Here is a 21,358-nt window from a genome sequence, read left to right as displayed (position 1 = left end):
ACAATCTGGTGGTTTGATTGTCGATTCGATTCAGATTTCATTTTAAAAATTTTTTCCTTAAGAACTACTTAAACTAGTCTAGCTTAGCCTAGTCTCAGACAGGAAATATTTTTATCAACATGAATGGTTGTTATGTCCCTACATTTAAGTGTGTGTTAGAGTTGTGTCGTTCCGGAACGAACTAGTTCAAAGGAACGACCGGTACTAGGTCCGACTATGCGGTTCAGCTAGTTCCTTTTGCTCCCTCGTTCGTTTTTGTCCCATTCTTTTTGCTCTTCTCTTTCAGTTAGTTCCATCAGTTCATTTAACATCAGTTGTCTCTCTCTCTCCGTCTTTAATTAGTGAATAAGAAATCTCATAGTGTCATTTCGTTTTTCATTTCTTACTAAACTGATCTGATCTTTGCTGAATTAAAAAAAAAAAAAAAAACAATTGAAGTATTTTTAATTAGGAAAACGGTTGTTAATTTGTTTCAAATAGTTGTAATCTAATAAGAACAAAGCCGAAAACAATTTATTTTTCTTTTGATTTGATGAAGAAGAAGCACGAACGATTTGAACTGAGTGAACGAGTATGAGTGTGGGTATACATATAAAGGTTGGTACTAAAAGGAACTATGGAACTAACTGAACGACCTAGTTCCTTTTGCGGAACGGAACGGAAAAGATCGAACCACAAAAGGAACGAGATTGCCCAACTCTAGTGTGTGTTACATACTGAACGCATCGATATCTTCATGTGTGGTCTTTATCAAATCCAAAATTGATTTAGCATATGTTCACATTTTAGGAGTTATGTTCGATATGTGTTCAAGAATATAAGTGCCAAATAATTCCGTATAATATCCACAATTTGTCTATGAAAATTCGTTGTTCCGCCAGTTCGTTTTGCACCCTGGTACGGTGTTTAAGAAGTGAGGCAGCGGCCAAAAACGTCTCAGAGCTTTTTTATGCAGTTTTTGCATTTTTGGCTTCGTCACAGCCTATTCGAATGACTGTCACTTAGCCTCATTGGTCAAAGACTTTCCTTTTATGTTGAGCGGGGAATCTGATGGTCTCAAAACCTTCTAAATCTAAATCTTTAACCTTCCAGTTTGCGGTTATGCCATAAGCTTCGAATCTATGTTGCAAGAACAGGAAATAAGGACACTCCTGTGGAAATTTCGCTGATAGAAAGTAGCCTAGTAGCAAAATAAGGACAGTTTCGAACTTCCTCACGAACTTGAGGTGCGTTCTTTTTAGTAGAATTTTCCGTTAATTGATTTTTGGATCCCTTTTTATGAAATATCGATTGCTGCATGTTACTGTCCTCCGATACGATTTTTGTCAATTGTATATTTTCCTTGAGTATTTTTGAAGCTAGGACATTTTAGAAAACCATCCGTCTTTTTAAGGATGATTCTTCCTTATCAACTTCCTCCTCCAATACTTTCTGCTTAAGAAGCAATGGCTTTACGAATTTATATGACGATAACGAGTCCGGTCCAATGAAACAATTTTAAATAATTTATTCAGAATGGAGGTCCATAGTTTCCTCCTCATCCGTCAGTTATAAATTTTCCCAAATGTCGAGCGGGATGCTCTCTCCACTCCTCCAATGCTTTCTGTTTAAAAACAATGGCTTGTCAGATTTATCTAAAGCTAATAAGTCCGGTCCATAGGAACAGGTCATTTCAGCATGCTTCCCGACAATTCGAAATAAAGTATTCTGACTGGAGATGGAAACGCGGACCACTGTTGTGTCCATAGTTTCCAATTCTTCCGGGATGTTCTTTTCCCTGAAACTTTGGGGACTTTAACCTTCTCAATGAGCATCAATATCCTTTCCGATATAGTTGTGTCCATTTTTTTTCTCCTCTGTCTTCAGTTATACACTTTCCCAATTGCCGTCCGCCTACTCTGAGTGTTTACTACAGTCCGTTTTTTGTGTCACACAGGAGCTAGAGTTGCTGATACAGTAGCGATGGAATCACTGCCGTTGTCCATTTTCTTGTAATAATCAGGACTAGGGGGCTTGTTGCACTTGTGGAAGTGAAGACTGAGAATGCCTAGGCATCCGCACCAACATTACTCGACGGTTTATTTTCAGATTATTTGGGGATATTTGATTTACTCCTGTTCCTTTTCAGGCGCCCAGGTATCATCAAGGCTCAGTTCAAACACATTGGCAAACCATACTTGAAAAACTTTGAAAAGTATGTAGTTGCGCAACACTCCGGCGTAAGGGGATTTTTTTTATGTTGGAGATCAATACCTGGGTAACCGTTAGTTCGTCCGCCATTTTCTTCATTCAAGACAATGCATTTGAAATACGTTGTTTTAAATGGAGAAAATTGTGAGATAAAGACTTCGTATCGCATCAAGACTTTTAGCTCTGCTGAGGGGACTGTTGAGAAAGGAAACACGCACAACTGCACGGGTCGATTGATATTTCGATTCTGGGGCCTAATTATGTGATTCGATTCGATCGAGAATTTACTCGTTAATAAGTTTTCGACACGAGAAAAAAACGGCATGATAAGACTCGATCGAAATCACTGATCGAATGTTTCGAGAGTAACCGGTAATCGAACTATGTGTTCTTTGGGGAAAGTTATGAAGGTAGACGTCAAAAAATGTGTTTATTTCAAATCAAAAACTAAAAAACAAAATTATGAATGAAAAAATGTAAATATTTGTGGAATTTTTTGAACAATACATTGAATAATAATTTCGGAATGAAGTTGTGCTAAGAAAATATGAAAATTATTAATGTTTGCAAAATTGTTTTATCATTCTTGTTACAGATTGCTAATACATCTACCTTAATAATTCTCTCTCAAAATAAATGAGAGAATTTGGTGGGTGTTTTGCATTAGCCTCTCTGAGAGAGTATTTCCTTTGGTAAACAACGGGGGATGAACTATTTAAAATGCACTTTATTAAAAGTTGTACACCTATAAAATAAAGCCTATTAATATTAAATAATTTTTTGTTTTGCAGAAAGGTTTTTTTTTTTGAACTTATATTTTAACGACTGCAAACACTAATTTTTGGTTAATGATAGCATGCATATGTATTTATTTTAATTATAATTTTATCACAATTTCTTAAAACGACTGAAAAGGACTTTTCCCAATTTCTCTTATTTTGTGTAAAAAATGCTCACAATTATTTACTAATATCATTTTTCCTCTATAAACCGTCAATAAACAACAATTTTTTACATTTTAAACACAAATACAATAAGAAATCTTTCATTTTGTTTGTTTACGATAGGCCATTTGGCTACGAGAAATTACTCGCAAATTTATGCTCAATTTCTCGATAATTTTACTCGATAACGAATGTTGTCATCCCAACTTTGAGTACTCGGGTCGAAACAACTCGATGTCGAATCACGTAATTAGGCCCCTGATCTTTATTTAATCTATTTTCCTTAACTACTACTTAAACTAATCTATGCTAGGCTACACGCAGACATACAATCTTATCTATTTAGACAGCACACATGGAGGTTTGCTTTGTCCCTACATTGTGCGCCTGCTACCTACTGAGTGTATCGCTATCTTCGTTTGTGGACTTTATGACCTTCTTTATTATTAGTGCTCACATAGATTTACGTGGTTTAGCAAAGGAAAGTCTCGCTCAGAGAGACTAATGCACAAAATATTTCGAGCATCACCGAAATACATACTTTAAAATAGAGTACACATCGCCGTCTGCGCCAGCGCATGAGAACGCTGCATATGGTATTTAATGGCACTGGAAAATTGATAATATGAAATATTTATTGATTTGATTTTCCCTGTGCCTAAACCTCACCCAAAGATATGTAGAAAAAAAAGTTATTTCTACAGGGACATACCTCCCAACTCCACTCATGTTTTTTTGTTTATGATTAAAAGTTGAAGTCGACTGATCAAGGGTCAATACAAGATGATCAAGATGTAAAAGGAAGGAAGGTATTTATCGCCCATTGTTCACGTAGCGAACAAGCTTATTTTCTAATGAAGACAATGAAGGTTTTGTTGCGCGGTTTCGTGTGTAGAGGAGAGAAATATTTAGTTAAACAGGAATTTGATTTTATAAAGTACAGTCCACCTGAGAATGATAAACATGTGGTAGGCAGGATATTAAGACTTCACCACTGTTTTCCTTACTGACCCAATGTCCTCGCTTTTGAGGCAAATTATCAACTCTTGTTTTGGTTTCGGCCAACGGATCTGTCTCGAAGGACCAATATTTAACTGGGATCTAGTTCTAAGAAATTACAAAACGTGTTTCTTATTCGAATGATTGTAGTACACAGCTTTTTTTAAGTAAAAATAATCTTAAGAACTAAATAGTACAACATGATTTAACTTAACCTATTGCGTAAAAGAGGGAGGAAGAGTGCACATATGTGTACGAACGCATCAACGCCATACAGTATTGTGGAGATAAACACACTTCGTTATCTCACATGTGGTAAGCAAACACGCTACACATGGTTATCAGTCTGCAGCATAGATTAAATCCTGTAATCTAACTCAAACATACCACATGTAGCAAAGGAAAGTCTTATCTCATTTTATTCAAACGACCTCCTACAAGAAGACGGCCTGCCTACAAATGTTTATCAATCTGAAGTATACTGTGTTTTAAAAAAATAGATCGCTGGCATTCACTACCTTTATTAGAAAATAAGCCTGTTCGCTACGTGAACACCCATATTATTTTTGAGTAGCTAATTAAAATCTCTTTGAACAATTCATTATTCTCGGTACGGGAAAAGCTCTTTCAATGTTGTTCAGTGTTTTTGTTGAAAATCTTTAACACTTATCTTCTATTTAATGTGTCCACATAAATTAGGCTGCCGGAAAATCAAGTAGAAAATTTATTTGAAATTGTTTGATTTTCCAGCGCCTCAATATGAACCGGAAGCATGTACACAATTTTTTGTACATTCTCCCGGCCGGTTTAAATAGTGTTTGGAGTTTAATTACTGAGATTTAAACATATATGAATACATGAAATTATAGATTCGATGTGGACTGTATCTGTATAACTATAAGATCGTATAAAAACTAGAAGATACTTATTTTTAAGAATTAAACAATAATATTCTGAAAATAAGACTCTTAGAATAAAATTTTCGTCATTAGAGCAACCAAGTTTAACCCTCTCATTTTCCTTGACAAAGTACTTTTCTTATTTGTCCTATTCCTTTTTATCTACCAATGGATCCTCACGTCAATGATTTTGTTCTTAATTTTACCAATATAAATTGTCACTATCCTCTTTTGTGTTGTTGTCCTGACGTTGCTCTTGTTGTCCTTATGTTTTCAAAAATTATATATATTTAATGTCCCTGGATTTAATTCAATAAGAGTTCAAGTCCAGTAACCTCTGATCTGTCAAGAGACACATTCTTTTTTTGTTTTAAATGTCTCTTTCCTTCCCTTGTTGTCCATTTCAATTAGATTTTTTATAATTCAATTTCAATTTTAGTCTTAGCTTTTATTGGCTGTACTTTGTCCTGTGAATTGGGTGCGCTATTGGCTTCAAATAAACTATTTATGCATACTTTCCGCCATGTAATGCATGTGCCACAAGCGTTTTTCGATATTATACCCAAAGGTCGTATATTAGATCGTTTGGCTAATGACATTTATATTTTGGATCTAATAATGCCCTCAAATATAAGAGTTTGTTGTAAACAAACATTTGCGGTAGGTTAAACGGCAAGCAAGCAAATAATTGTAGCGCTTATTAACGAAATATTTACTAACGAAATACACTAATTTGATGTTTTCACACACTCAATCTAACCACTAAAAAGAAACGACTAAAGCACGTTTAAACAGTTTCAGGTGACTTTTGAGCTATTTCAAAATCTTCAATTTGAAATTCAAGTGATTTCGTTTGACTTGAATATTTCTTTCTTTTTGATATTTGAATTTTTGACTGTGATATTGAGATGAATCCAATGAATTCAAATGAATCAGTGTTAAATTTACTTTTGGGTGCAGATTACTCTACTCTTAAACTGCAAAGACTTAGAAGTAGATGGCAGAGCTCACCAAGATTCCAGTCAATTTGAGAACAGATGCGTTTGGGAGGACGTAAATAATCCTTTCCTTGAATTCTTTAGCATGCATTTTCCGCATTTATGCCTAGAAAAATTTTAAAGAGTCCACCTTAAAATAAGTGAATCTTTGTAGTGTTTTGAAAAGCTTTCTTCGTTCTCGCAACAATCCCCTAATGTACAACTCAATATTTTTCTACGTACTTCTCATAAGAACAAAAAACAGAATTGTAATAGTTGGATTAGTAAACACGAGAGTGGATTATGTGGTAAGTAACAGAGATAATCAATAAACCACTTGCCTCCATAAGCCACTTAGGCACACACAATTGTTTCTGGGTCTTATCCTTTTTAATACAAGTGTTTTCTAGCGTATATCAAGTATATTTCCACCACCACAAAAAACACTTACGAGGCTTAAGACCGTTGCTTGTGCGTAAGGAGAAAAACAAGTGTCCGTCTCTCAAGTGTTGTGATAGTTTGCCAAGTGGCTCAATAAGTGGAAGCACACACAACACTACAAACAATAAACAATTGTAATGTTATTTGCATTTGTTTGGGAATTCTTCTAACTTCAAGCGTTGGAAAATGATCTTTGCTTCCACTCTCTCGGAGAGCATGAGACAATCGGTTGAATTACAAGAGTTGAAAACAACACTTGATGTGCTTTGAGCAACGAAGTAAAACAGAACATGTTATTGAGTACACAAAACTACTTGGCAAAGCAAGTGTCTAAAAATATCAATTTTAAAATAACTTATTTTTGAGTGGCTAGCCACACTTATACTCATTTTTAGAGTGACAAGCAATACTTATTTTTGAGTGTGGCAAGCCACACTTAAGGCCTCGACACATAAGAAGCATGGCAATATTGCTAAGTCATATCTGGTAAATGATTAAAGACCAAGTTCGACCTAATTCAAATGTTATTTTGAAATCTTTTTATTAGGTCTTTAGTCTTTTATCAGATATGACTTCAGCAAGAATGCCATGCTTCTTATGTGTCGAGGCCTTAACACTTGTACAAGTGGCTCACGAGTGTCAAAATCAGCTACTTACGCATTTCTGGTAGGCAAGTGCATCGAACAACTGCCGCAGCTTAACACATCACTGATAAGTGCGAAATTCGATTTGATGCCACAAATTGCACATGTGCAAAACATGATTTGGTAGCCAAAGTCAAAGCTACTGTTTCGTCTTGTTTTCCAAAGGCAATATTTAAACAAATCGCTATTATTCAAATGGGAAACATTTAAGTACTTTGAATTTCAACTGATAACCCTCTGAAAATAGTGCACAACATAAAACTAAAACCAAATTGTAAATAAATTGTAAAAAAACTATACCACAATAACCTGCATGTCCTTAAGCAAAACACCTCGCTACTCCACTGATTGCCTCTCAAAATTAACACAATTTTCTACAAATAACAAAAAATTAGGCCTTCCATGTTGTCTTGCGATTCATTGGTGTTGCTGACTACTCTCATCAATTTTTATTTTTTTTTTAATTTATATGCATTTTCCATTCTCCTCTTTCTCTCTACTAGTTTAGAATGTTCTAGACTTATAAAAAAAACTTCTTAATTTTTATATATTTACACCTTCCACTTCACCAAAATATCTTCATCAATTTACAGCTTTATTATCGTTTTTTACATCCCTGGTACCCCATTTGGGAGCTTTACGTGCTGCCAAAGTTTTACATTTTATGTTATTGTTGAATGTTCTCAGATTACCGATGGAATTTTTTGATACCACGCCAAGTGGTCGTGTCATGTCGAGATTTTCAAAAGATATCGATGCCCTCGATGTGGTTATACCACGACTACTGGGTGGTATCTGGTGTGCATTTGAGGTAAAAAATAAAAAATATATTATTTGTTGTCTTCAAATTTCTAAGTGTATCGTTAAGGAAAAAGAAAAGACGGAATTAAATATTAATTAATATTAGCATATACCCTCACCCAAATTATTTTTTGTCGTAAAGAATTTTTGCACTTAAAGCACCATCTACGCCTAGATATCAATACATCTAAGAATTAAGATTAAATAGACTCTCCGATTACTATAGTATTGAAGTTATAGCTTATTAAGGCTGGCTATATTACGTGATTGGTTTATGGAACTAGTAAAAGGCCCGAGATTGTCTTCGTTATTTAAATTATTGCTCCGATTATGTATGTATCTTCTATAATTTACGAATCCGCTTGCACTACATAAAAAAAACAAACTGCTATGAATTTAAAGCAAAGATTTTCTCTAATATGGTCATTGAAAAACTCTGGGATCAGGAAGCATGAACGGTCTGTTGTAGAAACAAGATTATGCATGTGATATATTGCTCTCCTATATGATTTTTATATTCTTCTGGGTAATGTAATAGCACTTTGTATGCAAACACATTAAAAAATTGGCTTAGGTTTAAGAACGTGTATAATTCTTAAAGGGTGAGGGTATTCATGATAAATAGTTTTGAAACCAAAACAGTAGATTTTCTGTAACTAACATTGTAAGATATTTGAATTCACCATACTAACACAACACAAAACTTTCATTAGCATTTCAAAACAATTTCAATATTTTATCACTAGAAAAATGTTCTTGAATAATGATTAAGAGTCATCTCGGCACCTCTAGAGCTACAAAAATGTTCTCAAATGTCATGAGAGACTTTCGTTGACATCTGTTAACGGTTTCCCAATTTATGAAATTGTTCATCGAATTCATGAATTTGTACATAAAATTTATTTAAATGATTTTTTAGTTAAGACTGCAATGCAATTTATATATTCCAGGGCGTTGTCACTGGTCATAATCAAACTAGTGGCAGTTTATTGCCTTCGGCATTCCTAAAAGATTTCCTAATTGTGCAAATTATTCATAGAATTAATGAACTTGTACTTGAAACTAATTCAAGTGGATTTTTTTAGTCAAGACTGCAATGCAGTCTATATTTTTCAAGGAGTAATTTTTAGTTTTTTTTTTTGTATTTTTGGCACCAATTTTTTAACCTTTAATAATTATGAATATTTTCCTAGATTTAATGATTTTGTTCCTAGTTTTCATGAAAACATGGAAATAGTGTTTATAGTTTTGTAATATTCACGAATTTCATATTTGTAAACACAGACAAATTTTTCGTTGGCTCTTCCAAACATTTTAAAAATTATGAATATATTCTTAGTAATTTGTCTCTTCTGAGAAATTCATAAATCATTATTGTCAGCGTCATTGCCGTCGGAAAAATGAGTTTCCGCATAAAAGTTTTCCTGGAAATTTTCAATTTCCACGTGAAATAAAATCTGATATTTTTGGATATTGAAAAAAAAAAATCTTAAATGTAAAGAATATATTCCTATTTGTTACAAAATTTCTTATAAATTTTCATAATACAAAACCGTTTTCGTAGCTATATATTTTAGGAAAATATTTCTAGATATGAGTAATTTGTTCATAAATTCCTTTTTAATGAAACTAAGCCAAATGAATCTGTTCTTACTTGGCTTTTAAATGTCCATTTAAAGTTTTTAATAACATTTTTATGAAAATGTTCCTAGAAACTAAAGCCTATATTTCATTTAGTCAGCAGCTTTAGTCAGCAGCCCACCATTTATAGACTGGCACTAGATGGCAGCTGGTTTTAATACTGAATAATCTTAAACCCATGACCAACTTTGGAAAATTATTCCCGAGGTGGGCACTGGTGGGCATCATGACTAAAACCTTAGGTCAAATTGAAGTATATGATCGAATTGGCATTACAAAATACACTAAGAAAATATGCAGCTAATTAGAATTCCACAACACGCTAAAACACTATTTTTTAATGAAAATTGAAGTGTTCGAGTTCATCTGCCATGACAACGCAAAGAATGTGATCCAGAACATGATGCTGAACTTGGGTTGCCTCTTTTTCTACGAACATTTGTTGCTCGAACTACATACATATATCTCCTTTCAGTTAACTGTTATTCTTCACACCTGGTGTATCGGCAACAATCTTCACAATTGGCCCTCACAGGTTAAACACATCTAACACATTCTGTAATCCTTCTGCGATTTTTTTGAATTCTTTCATCTTTCAATTTGAGCACAGATAACTTAATTTCTATAGATTCATTGTTGAAGAACATGGTCTGATATTTAAAGTTCTCAACATGTTTGTCGTCAAAGTACATGCTCCAATTTTATAGCCGAGCAGCTTTCCTGTAGGATAGTCTTGTGGATTTCTGACTGACATGCAGTTGGGATTGCAATGCCTTCAGCGGAAAGCTTGTGGCACACCGTTGCTTCTTTATCCTGAAAAAATGCACCAATTGAGTTTGCTTTATCCGTTCAAAAATCTTATCTGGAGAAGACAATAATGCTATAGGCCTATACTGCTCTGGTAATGTTGCTTGAGAAATTTTTTTTATTGGATCAACCTTGTGGAATTTCAAAATCAAGGAATATTTCCAATAGACGATGTCAATATTTCAGATATTTTAGCCAAAAGTTCAGAAGATTAGAGTTGTGTAGTTCCGGAACGAACTAGTTCCAAGGAACTTTTCCGGACAAGGAACAGTTGGAACTATATACAGCTCTTGCGTATATATAAATATGGTCTGTTCCTTTACTTTTGAAAATGGTAAAACCGGAAAAAGTAGTAAAAGTTGTAAACTGCTCTCATATGAATTGTATGGTGTCAGTAGTAAAGGAACGCTTTTCGAGTAAAAAGTTGTAAAACTTGAAGATTCTTGAACGTAAAGGAATAGAGCTATAGTTCCTTCAGTTCATATAGTTCCTTTCGCTCTTCTCGTTCCTATAATTTAACATCGATCTTTCTTCTTTGCTGTTTATTCGCTGTAATTTATTTATTTTTATGTCAATTCATCCACAAAACGATTAAACGTTTCGGTCTTGGGATAATTTGGAACGAAGGAAACAAAAAGAACAATGAAAGAGAGAGATTCGATGAACTATTTAGGTCTCGGAACGAAAAGAACGATGAAAGAGAAAGATTCGTTGAACTATGTATGTATATCGGTCTCGGAACTATTTGGAACTATGGAACTGTATTAAGGAACTAGTTCCTTTTGGGAAAAGGAACTAGAAAGATCGATCCGTTCTGGGAACTAGATTGCCCAACTCTACAGAAGTTAGACCAAAACTTAAAACTCGACGCCTGACGTGTGCGTACAAAAATACAAAAACAAAATACATGTATTTGTTTTTGTTTTCAATTTGAAATACATGTATTTTGTTTTTGTATTTTTGTACGCACACGTCAGGCGTCGAGTTTTAAGTTTTGGTCTTATGTTATCCGCACCATGGACTGCATTCTTGTTCTATAAAAATTTGAAATGAAAAATATTTCTAATTAATTTAATTATTCGAGGTCATATTACCTAGGAGATTCTATTCAAAAAATCAAATCTACCGAAATCCTACACATCAACCAATATGCGACAAAACTTAAAAAAATATTTTCTATTAATTTTCTCGTTGGAGTTGAGCTAGTTATGAGTTTGGCTTTGAACGCCGGTATTTTCTTTATATTTTTTTTTACATTTATTTTCTTTACAAAATATTTTGAATTGAACTACGGGGTACTTTATTGTTTTTATATTTACAATATTATTCTCAACGTCGGTTCATGTTACACTATTAAATTCAAAACTAGACAAATATCCACTCAATGTTCTTAGTTGATTTATATTAGGTAATTTTTCTTGTCACAATGGTCAGTATTTGGGTGAGAGAGGGTTCTCAGAAGTAAAGTATTCCCATATGCCTTATCTTTCTCTTCCTAACATTTTTCTCAATTCTGGTTGAGAGAAATTCTGCTTCGAATTCGCTGTCCATCTATAAATGAAGGATCAATTGATGGCGCATATATTTTTAGTGTCAATATCAAACCTTGCCCAAAAATTGAGTTCTGGTTAAAAGTTTTCTGACTACATTTTGTCCTCAACCCAACTGATTTCTTATATTGCTTTATACGCATTATTTGTAGACAATATTTTGAGGAGACCTCAAGCGGTCCAAGTTGTAACTTCTATTGACCTACAGAAATTTATCTACGTTTAGTTTTTGTTTATATTTGTGTTTTCGGAGTCTATTCCATATGTTTTCAAAATTATGAATATGTTCCCATATTTAAGCAATTTATTACCCAGTTTTCATGTAAAAACTAGTGTCTCTAAAGTGTAGCTGCTCTTTTCTCCGTCTATTGATTTCCAGAAATCGATTTATATTCAGCTTTAGCTTATATTAGCGATATACAAATCAATTTTGTATCTTTTTAAAATTATGAATATTTTCCTGGATTTAAGGATTTTCTTTCCCAATTTTTATGAAAGCAAAATTTGAGGAGACCGCAAGCGGTCCAAATTGTAACTTCTATTGACCTACAGAAATTTACCTAAGTTTAGTTTTTGTTTATATTTGTTTTTCGGAGTCTATTACATACGTTTAAAAAATTATGAATATTTTACTATATTTAAGGTATTTATTACCCAGTTTTCATGTAAAAGCTAGTGTCCCTAATGTCTATCTGCTCTTTTCTTCTTCTATCGACTTCCAGAAATCGATTTATATTCAGCTTTAGTTTATATTAGCGTTATGTAAGTCAATTAAATTTAAAATTATGAATATTTTTCCTGGATTTAAGGAATTTCCCAATTTTTATGAAAACAAAATTAGTGTCAATCATTGTATGTATTATATTCATGAATTTCACATTTGTAAACACAAGAAGCTTTTAAACATTTTCACAATTAGGAACACTTTCCTATATGTTTTAAAAATTATGGATATTGTGCTAGATTTATGGAATATGTTGTCCGACTTTCATGAATAAATTGCATATATGACACATTTTGTGATGACACTTCTAAACATTTTTGTAATTATGAACATTTTCCTATATTTAAACAATTTGTCCCGTTTGAACGATTCATAATTCATAAAATCTAATATTTTTGGATTTTATTATTTTTTCATTTGTGTACAACTTTATAAGCTTGAATAAACGTTCATTACTGTTTTTTTTAATATTAGATGTAAATAGAATTTGCCATCAGGTATTTTTTGCGTTTTTAAATTTGAAAACAGTAAATACAGTGGCGGCCATATAATTAAGAACGACATCGTATTAAAAAGTATTTGACTTGCTACGTTCCAAATATTTGAATATTTATATGGAACAAAATTTGTAAATAAAGTACACGGTAAGCACTTTCAAATAAAGCCAAAACATGTTTTAATTCTCCCTCGTTTATACGAAAGAAATCACGATTTATTAAAATAGTCATAAATCGACCTGGCCACATAATTAAGAACGATATAAGTAAAGGTCACTTTAAGGTAATTTTCATACACAATATGTGAATATATCGTTATGTATTTTAGAAATCGGTTACTTTGATTTATTTTTAGTATCAAATGTCCTTCAATGGTACATATTATTGCGTCTAAGTTTGATAATTAGGGCATACATAACGTTTTCCAAAATTTGCCAATAATTTGAAGAATTTATTTTATTTTTGGGATCTAAAGCCACAGTTTTGGCTTTCTCTCATTCCCTCGATGACGCTCTAAACGATACCCTGTAATTGTCGTTCCATAGTCGGCGCTTACTTACCCTTAAATTGGCTGTTATCCCACTTCTTTGAGTTCTTTACGAGGGAATTGTCTGGGAAATAGTTTCGTAAGAGCCATTTCCACCTTATAAAGCGGTAGGATTTTTGTCTGAAGGCAGTAGACAGGAAATGAAACAATAATATAAGGTCTATACAAAAATTGGAAGAATTCCACACCGAATATAACATTAATTAAAATAATGTTTTGAATGCTCGAATTCCACAATAATTTTGTGTATGTACATCAGACATTAGTTTATTCAAACATTATATTTTCATCCATAATAATGATTGATTTGACTGGTTTTGATATTAATATGAGCTTCATTGATTAAAAAGTCTTTCATAACTATGCCTACCACACCCACAAAGACATTGTACAATGAAATCTTTCAAAATATTAAACCATTCATTTTTGTTCGGTGTACCGTTAGGCCAATTTTTTGTACAAAACGAAATTATTTTTTTATTTCCTGTCTACTATCTGCAGACAACAATCCTGCCGATTTATAAGGTGGAAATGGCTCATACGAAACTATTTCCCAGACAATTTCCTCGTAAAGGACTCAAAGAAGTGGGATAAAAGCCAATTTAAGGGTAAGTAAGCGCCGACTATGGAACGACAATCACAGGGTATCGTTTAGAGCGTCATCGAGGGAATGAGAGAAAGCCAAAACTGTGGCTTTAGATCCCAAAAATAAAATAAATTCGTCAAATTATGGCAAATTTTTGAAAACGTTAGCTATTCCTTAATTATCAAACTTAGACGCAATAATATGTACCATTGAAGGACATTTGATACTAAAAATGAATCAAAGTAACCGATTTTTAAAATTCATAACGATATATTCACATATTGTGTATGAAAATTACCTTAAAGTAACCTTTACTTATATCGTTCTTAATTATGTGGCCAGGTCGATTTATGACTATTTTAATAAATCGTGATTTCTTTCGTATAAACGAGGGAGAATTAAAACATGTTTTGGCTTTATTTGAAAGTGCTTACCGTGTACTTTATTTACAAATTTTGTTCCATATAAATATTCAAATATTTGGAACGTAGCAAGTCAAATACTTTTTAATACGATGTCGTTCTTAATTATATGGCCGCCACTGTATGTGTACTTTATGAATTTGTTTTCTGATTTGAGGAAAATATTCCTAATTTCGAAGAGAATTAAATTCATTCAAACATTGATGTCTCAATTTTCGAGTCCAAAAGACAAAACAATATTTAAAGGAATTTCAGTCCCTTATTCTCATTTCACTGACACTAAAATCCAAATTTCCCTAAAAACCAACTTCTTCATTGACATTTCTAATAATTTTTATTATTACGAAAAAGTTCCTTGATTTAATGAATTTGCTGCTAATTGTGATTTTTAAGCAAAAATAGGAACATATTTCACAAATTATACTTCCAAAGAAAAATTTTTGTTTTCTTCATCCTCAACACTAGAATTCAAAAATAAATACATATATTTTGAAAAAATAAAATGCAAGTTCATTACTTTTTAAATATCTCTATAAATTTGAAGATTTTTTTAATTTTGAAAATCTATTATTTTACATTTAGACTTTTTTAACTTGATAGAAGATATTTTTTTAATTTTTTAATTTTGTTTGGATATTGAAATCGTGGATTTTTAAGTTTAGATTTTCAAAATGCTAATGAAAAGTTCAAGGTTCGCTTATTACACACAATACTTTAAATATTAAATGCCTTTTAAGAAACCCGTTTCCAACCTAACCTAACATTATTATGTAGCAATTTGGTACATGCTCCGATCACATTATTGAAGTAATATTTTATTTCAATTTGTTTTTAATTGTTACGTCTTTCCTTACTAATTTTCTTCTCTATCTTTAAATCGTTAACTATTATTTTGTTTTCTGTTGTTTTTAGCTATATTCTCCTACGCTCTAACTTTAGCACCATGGCTAGGTACCTTACAAGCTGCCTGTGTTCTCCATAGGGAATTATTAATCAATATTATGCGTTTACCAATGCGATTTTTCGATACAACACCAACGGGTCGTATTATGTCTCGTTTCTCTAAAGATATTGAATCGTTAGATACCAGATTACCCGATCTATTTGATGGTTATATTTGGTGTGTATTTGAGGTAAATTATTCAAGTTTTTGTTTTTTTTTTCATTCAATTCATATTAAGAGTTTTTTTGAAGAAAGAAAAAAAATTAAATTTTCCAAGAAAATTCTTACCCAATCATTATATCTTGTTGGACCCAATTTCTAGCTTGGAATTTATTGAATACATTTCTATTACTTCTAATACTTAAATCAATTTCATTTACAATACAAAAATACGTAATTCACACGCAAATGTATCTTTTGAAGTCAAACGCACTTCATATCGAAACAATGGGAATGAAAACTGTTTATAAGTTTTACTATACATTACAATCTGACTTAACCTAACTTAGACTAGTGTGTAAAAGAGAAGGGGAGATTGCACAAATGTGTACGAACGCATTGCCATACAATCTTATGGAGTGGTCATAAACCAATGTGAGGCACTGTGAGTTTCGTGAGCGTAAATTTACACTCGCTCACAGCTTGTGTAGACTCTAACTGGTGGTGAGCGAGAGTAAATTTACGCTCACGATGCCTCACACAGTCATAAACAAACTTCTTTATCTCACATGTGGCAAGCAAACATGCTACACATGGTTATCAGTCTGCAGCCTAGATTACATCCCACAATATAACTCAGACATACCACATGTGGCAATGGAAATTCTAATCTCATTTTATTCTATCGACCTTCTACGAGAAGGAGGTATGCTTACCACATGTTTATCTTTTTTCAAGTGGACTGTATTAAAAATAGATCCCTGCTTAACTAAATATCTCTCTGATCTACACACGAAACATCACCAAGACATTCACTATTTTTATTAGAAAATCAGCCTGTTCGCAACGTGAAAAGCTTCTACTCAGTCATATCGCCCAATTCTGAATCTCAGACTTCTCTAATAAGCAGACAAATCCCGCCTGTTCTTTTCTGATACTCGGCTCTATTCTAATGAAATGCGTTCTCGCATGCAAAAATGCTAGAATTTTTTTGAATCGAGTCTATTAAAGTTATACCTTTCCAGTTGCTGCATTCGTTAAGGGTTCCTTTTTATTTGGTATGATTACAATAAACCCTTCTATTCAGTCATATCGTCCGATTCTGAATCCCAGACTTCTCTAATAAGGGGACAAATCCCGCTTGTTATTTTCTGAAACTCAGCTCTATTCTGGTGAAATGCGTTCCCGTATAAAAAAATGCCAGAACTTTTTGAATCGTGTCTAATAAAGTTATACCTTTCCAGTTCCTACATCCCTTAAGGTTTCCTTTTTATTTGGTATGGTTACAATCAAACCTTCTATTCAGGCCTATCGTCCGATTCTGAATCCCAGACTTCTCTAATAAGTGGACAATACATGTATGTTTGTTGGGTTGGAACCATGGCACAATTACCAAGGTAGTGGCATCATAAAATTTTGAATATGTAATGTCAAAACTTTCTTTATGTTGTTGGGGAAATTACAACAAAAATAATTTTTTTATAAAGGGATTTGACTTTTCATATTCGATCAGCTGGTGTGATACCACTACCTGGTAGTTCTGCCATGGTTGGAACATATTTAAATAGTTCCATGGGAATATTGGTGATTTATTGTTATTTGGTCCTGATATAGAATATTTTACATTCATTAGCATGAACTTTAAGATAGAATTCCGTGATGGAACAACTTATACCCTAGACAGACGGCAGCGTTAATTTGCATTAACTGCCTTAATTCAAATTAATTCGTGCATTATTCACATTCTTAATGCACAAAATCAAAGGCAATGCTGTAAAAGAGAGACCATATTCATATAGGAGAGAGAGCATATTCATGCTCTGAGACACAATTTGTATTGCAAACAACAACAAAACAGTTGTTTACCAGCAAACAGCTGTTTCGTAAATGCAGAAACTTTCGTCTGTCAGGTTAAAATTAAATGCACATCTTAATGCAAATTAACGTTGCCGTCTTTCTAGGGTATTAATGCTGCCAATTTTTTGAGAATGTTATTTCATGGAAAAGGGTGGTGAAAGTCATAGATTATTGATAAATGCTTACGTGTCCACTGAAAAAATTTGTGGAAGATGGTTTACGCAATGTAATAGTGGTGATTTTGGCATGGATGACTAGGAGCGAGGATGACCAGCAGCATCAAAAAAAAAAAACGTTTGAAGAGGAAGAATAGGAAGAATTACTCTACGAAGATAGTTGTCAAACACTAGAAGAAATTGCATTATCACTAAGAATCACGCTACAATCCATTTCCAAGCGTTTAAAGGCATTATGATTCATTTAAAGGCAGGTGAATGTTAGGTCCCAAACAATGGTTGTATCACACCAAGTGTTTTTTCACATGTATGTTGTCACTTGAAGGCGATAGACGTATTTCAATTTTGCATCACATTGTTACTGGTGATAAAAAATAGATACATTGACTATAATTCAAACTCAGTATACATTTGGAACGAAAGAACAGGATTTATTTTTTTTTAATTTTTACTTTGAATGGATGCTAATCCGTATAAATATTAATATGTATGTCCTCCAACCTCTACAAAAATATCTTATTAAGAGAAAAATTTTTGGCCTGGCTTTTTACAAACACCAACATGTTATTTTAAGCGCACCTTTATATGTTGTATTTTGATTTTGGAATTATATGTAGTCAAATTCCAAAAAAAACTTATATGGAACTTATGTCCTCACACCAAACCAAAACCATTGGAATTAAAAAAAAAAAAAACAGAATTATGAAATATATTGGCTAGAGTTGGGCAATATAGTTCCTGGAGCGGATCGATCTTTCTAGTTCCTTTTGCCAAAAGGAACTAGTTCCTTAATATAGTTCCGAGAGCGATATAGTTCAATGAATCTTTCTCTTTCATCGTTCTTTCTATTTCCTTCGTTCCAAATAGTTCCGAGACCGATATAGTTCAATGCATCTTTCTCGTTCTTTTTATTTCCTTCATTCCAAATTGTTCCGAGATTGAAGTAGTTTAACGAATCTTTCTTTTTGTTTTCATCTTTTGGTGGATGAATTGGCATAAAAATTAATAAATTGCAGCAATGTAACGAGGATGTGATTTTCGTTTATTTAACAATGTGGCCGCATCTGCATGATGAAGGAACCGAACGTGAAAGATCGAACAAAGGAAATGAATTATATAAATGAAAGGAATTATATGCACGGCTAGAACTATATGAACTATATAAATGAAAGAGCCGGATATAGTTCCAATAGTTCCTTGGAACTAGTTCGTTCCGGAACTATACAACTCTAATATTGGCGATCGAAATTATTTTTGGAGACCTACCCCAAGTGTTATGTGTAACCCTTCCCACACAAAATTCCTATCATGTATACTTGTTTTATACTGTTTTCTTTCCAATTTTTATTTTGTTTTTAGCCCTACTTGATTATAGTGTAACCTTAGCACCAATGTTGGGTGCCCTAAGAGCTGGACGCCTTCTGCATGAGGACTTATTAAATAACATTATACGTTTACCATTGAAATTTTTCGATATCACTCCAGTTGGCCGTATTATATCGCGATTTTCAAATGATTTTGAATCATTAGATATAGAATTACCAGAAATCATAGATTCATTTGTTTGGTGTATATTTGAGGTAAATTTATAATATTTTTATTTATATATTACTCCGTTATATCAGTCTGCATGGAAATGATAGTGCTGTGGGCCTATTCTGTAACTTTCTAACAACTTTACTCATTGTTTATTTTACAACAATTTCATTTGTTTGTTTTGTTTTTGTTACAATAACAAAAGAAATTTAAACAATATCGATAGTTGTTAAAAATTACAGAATATGTAGGCTGATTTATATTGGGAAATATAATAACTGTGGCAGTTCTCAGTTTACCTGTGATTTTCCTTCTCTCTCTTCTACAAACTGATTAGTACAAGTAAAACTTCCTTACTTCAATCACTACTCAGATTAGTTATTGTTAATTGAAAGAGCTGCTGAACTAGTTCACTCATAGTCGTTCATTTCAGTTCAATAAAAGATCAGACAAAGGAACTACTGAAAAATGGCCGTAAGTTGTTTACTACAACAACGAATGAACAGGTCACACAACTGGCAATTGAACTAAAATAGCGAATTCAAATTATCTAAAAAGAACCAACTGATTGGCTGAAACTTATTGAAATAGCGAAATATTTTGAAAATTATCGAAATGTCGAAATATTTTTGAGAGCATATATCACTGCCGACCAAGAAGAGGGCACACCAAATTCTAAATATTGGCATCTTTTGAAAGTGTGTTTGTAAGGTTGTATGCACGCATGCTGCAAAACAAAAACAAATCAAAACATTTGCTCTCTTATGTGTGCTCTTACGTTGCGTTCGTTCGTTTGCAGAAACACTTCGTGCCTTCAACAATACCAAAGAACGGCATTGGTATATATATCTCGAATGTTTCGTGGGAGTATCGTGGTGGCTTCAATTGATCCCAAACTGCTGGAGAGTCTTCTTCTTGAATGTGGAATTGCATTATCAACCGGTTATCTGAGCCATAGAAAGATAGTAGCTTTAGGTGGTACTCTGTACCAGATCAAGGTGGTGAACAGGCCCAAACACTTGAACACAATTGGTATATCATTATGGTGGAACAACACCGTGGAATTGAGCCGCCAAGGCTCACGCTATGAACCAGTTGATTGACTGAAAAGAACCAATCAATTGGCTGAAACCTATCGATATTTGCCAAATATTTGTAGATCTCCGTCTTCTGGAAGACACCATGAATTGGTGTTGGATTCGATGTAGGGCTCTTCGTGGGAGTTTCGTGTGGCGAAGTTGTTTTATTAACCAGTTGTCTGTGCCTTAGAAAGGCAGTAGCTTTAGATGGTGCTCCGCATCTGATCGATGTAGTGAAAAGGCTGAAACACTTGAATATATTTGGTATATCAGTACAGTGCAAGAATACCGTGGGGTTGAGTCATGTAGCCAGAAATCGCCATTTCATACGAATGATTATCTTCTTACTTGAGCTGTTTTCTGTGTGAAATATCACTATTAACGAAGAAATCGTTTGCTCACTGGCCCATATCTTGTTCCTATTGTCTCAAAAGTTATATTATCGCCCATTAACTCAAATTAATTTTTCAGATGTTTCTATGTTGATGTTAAATTTTTCAACAAAATGTCCGAAGATATTCTTCTTTCCTATTTTGGCATAAAACTCTCACAGAACAATGCTGGTTATCGCCTTCAATCGGAGCATATTGATGGAACTGATAAAGATTCAGTTTTATCCGAATTGTTGCTAGACCAAGGGTGAATCTGGAGACGGGATGCTAGTGTTCTGGTACACTTTTTCCAAAAAAAAAAAAAAAAAAAAAATAATCAGGCCACTCATGAATAGCAACTCCCCGTGAGTTTTCTCACTTTCTCCTTGAAGTTTAAACGACAGAAAGACAAAACACACGTAGAGTTTACATTCATAATCACCCTCAATTAAAAACAAGATTTGGAAACTACTCAAAATGTTATGTGTTTTTGAATCCCTTCCTTGTCCTTACTTTTACCGCTTCGCAAAAATTATGTTTCATTTTTGTTGTTCTTGTTGTTCTTGTT

General features: G+C 33.2%; 1 protein-coding gene across 17 annotated transcripts in view; it reads left to right on the top strand.

The window, feature by feature from the left end:
- MRP (Multidrug-Resistance like Protein 1) overlaps positions 1-21,358 on the top strand; it is a 117,926-nt gene that overhangs the window by 80,077 nt on the left and 16,491 nt on the right. The window contains exon 11 of one of the 17 annotated variants that reach the window (XM_073969958.1): positions 15,582-15,802. The exons of 15 other annotated variants lie outside the window; for them this stretch is intronic. In XM_073969958.1, the coding sequence (XP_073826059.1) occupies positions 15,582-15,802 (221 nt within the window). Of the gene's footprint in view, positions 1-7,687; positions 7,906-15,581; positions 15,803-21,358 lie in introns of all 17 variants that reach the window. One more of the 17 variants, XM_073969959.1, reaches the window with a different exon arrangement.

The sequence above is a fragment of the Musca autumnalis genome, unplaced genomic scaffold, assembly GCF_047663935.1.
Source record: "Musca autumnalis isolate F117 unplaced genomic scaffold, ASM4766393v1 scaffold_2, whole genome shotgun sequence".
Classification (NCBI taxonomy): Eukaryota; Metazoa; Arthropoda; class Insecta; order Diptera; family Muscidae; genus Musca; species Musca autumnalis.
The sequence above is the reverse complement of the archived record's forward strand: the minus strand, read 5'-3'. Positions and strand labels throughout refer to the sequence as shown.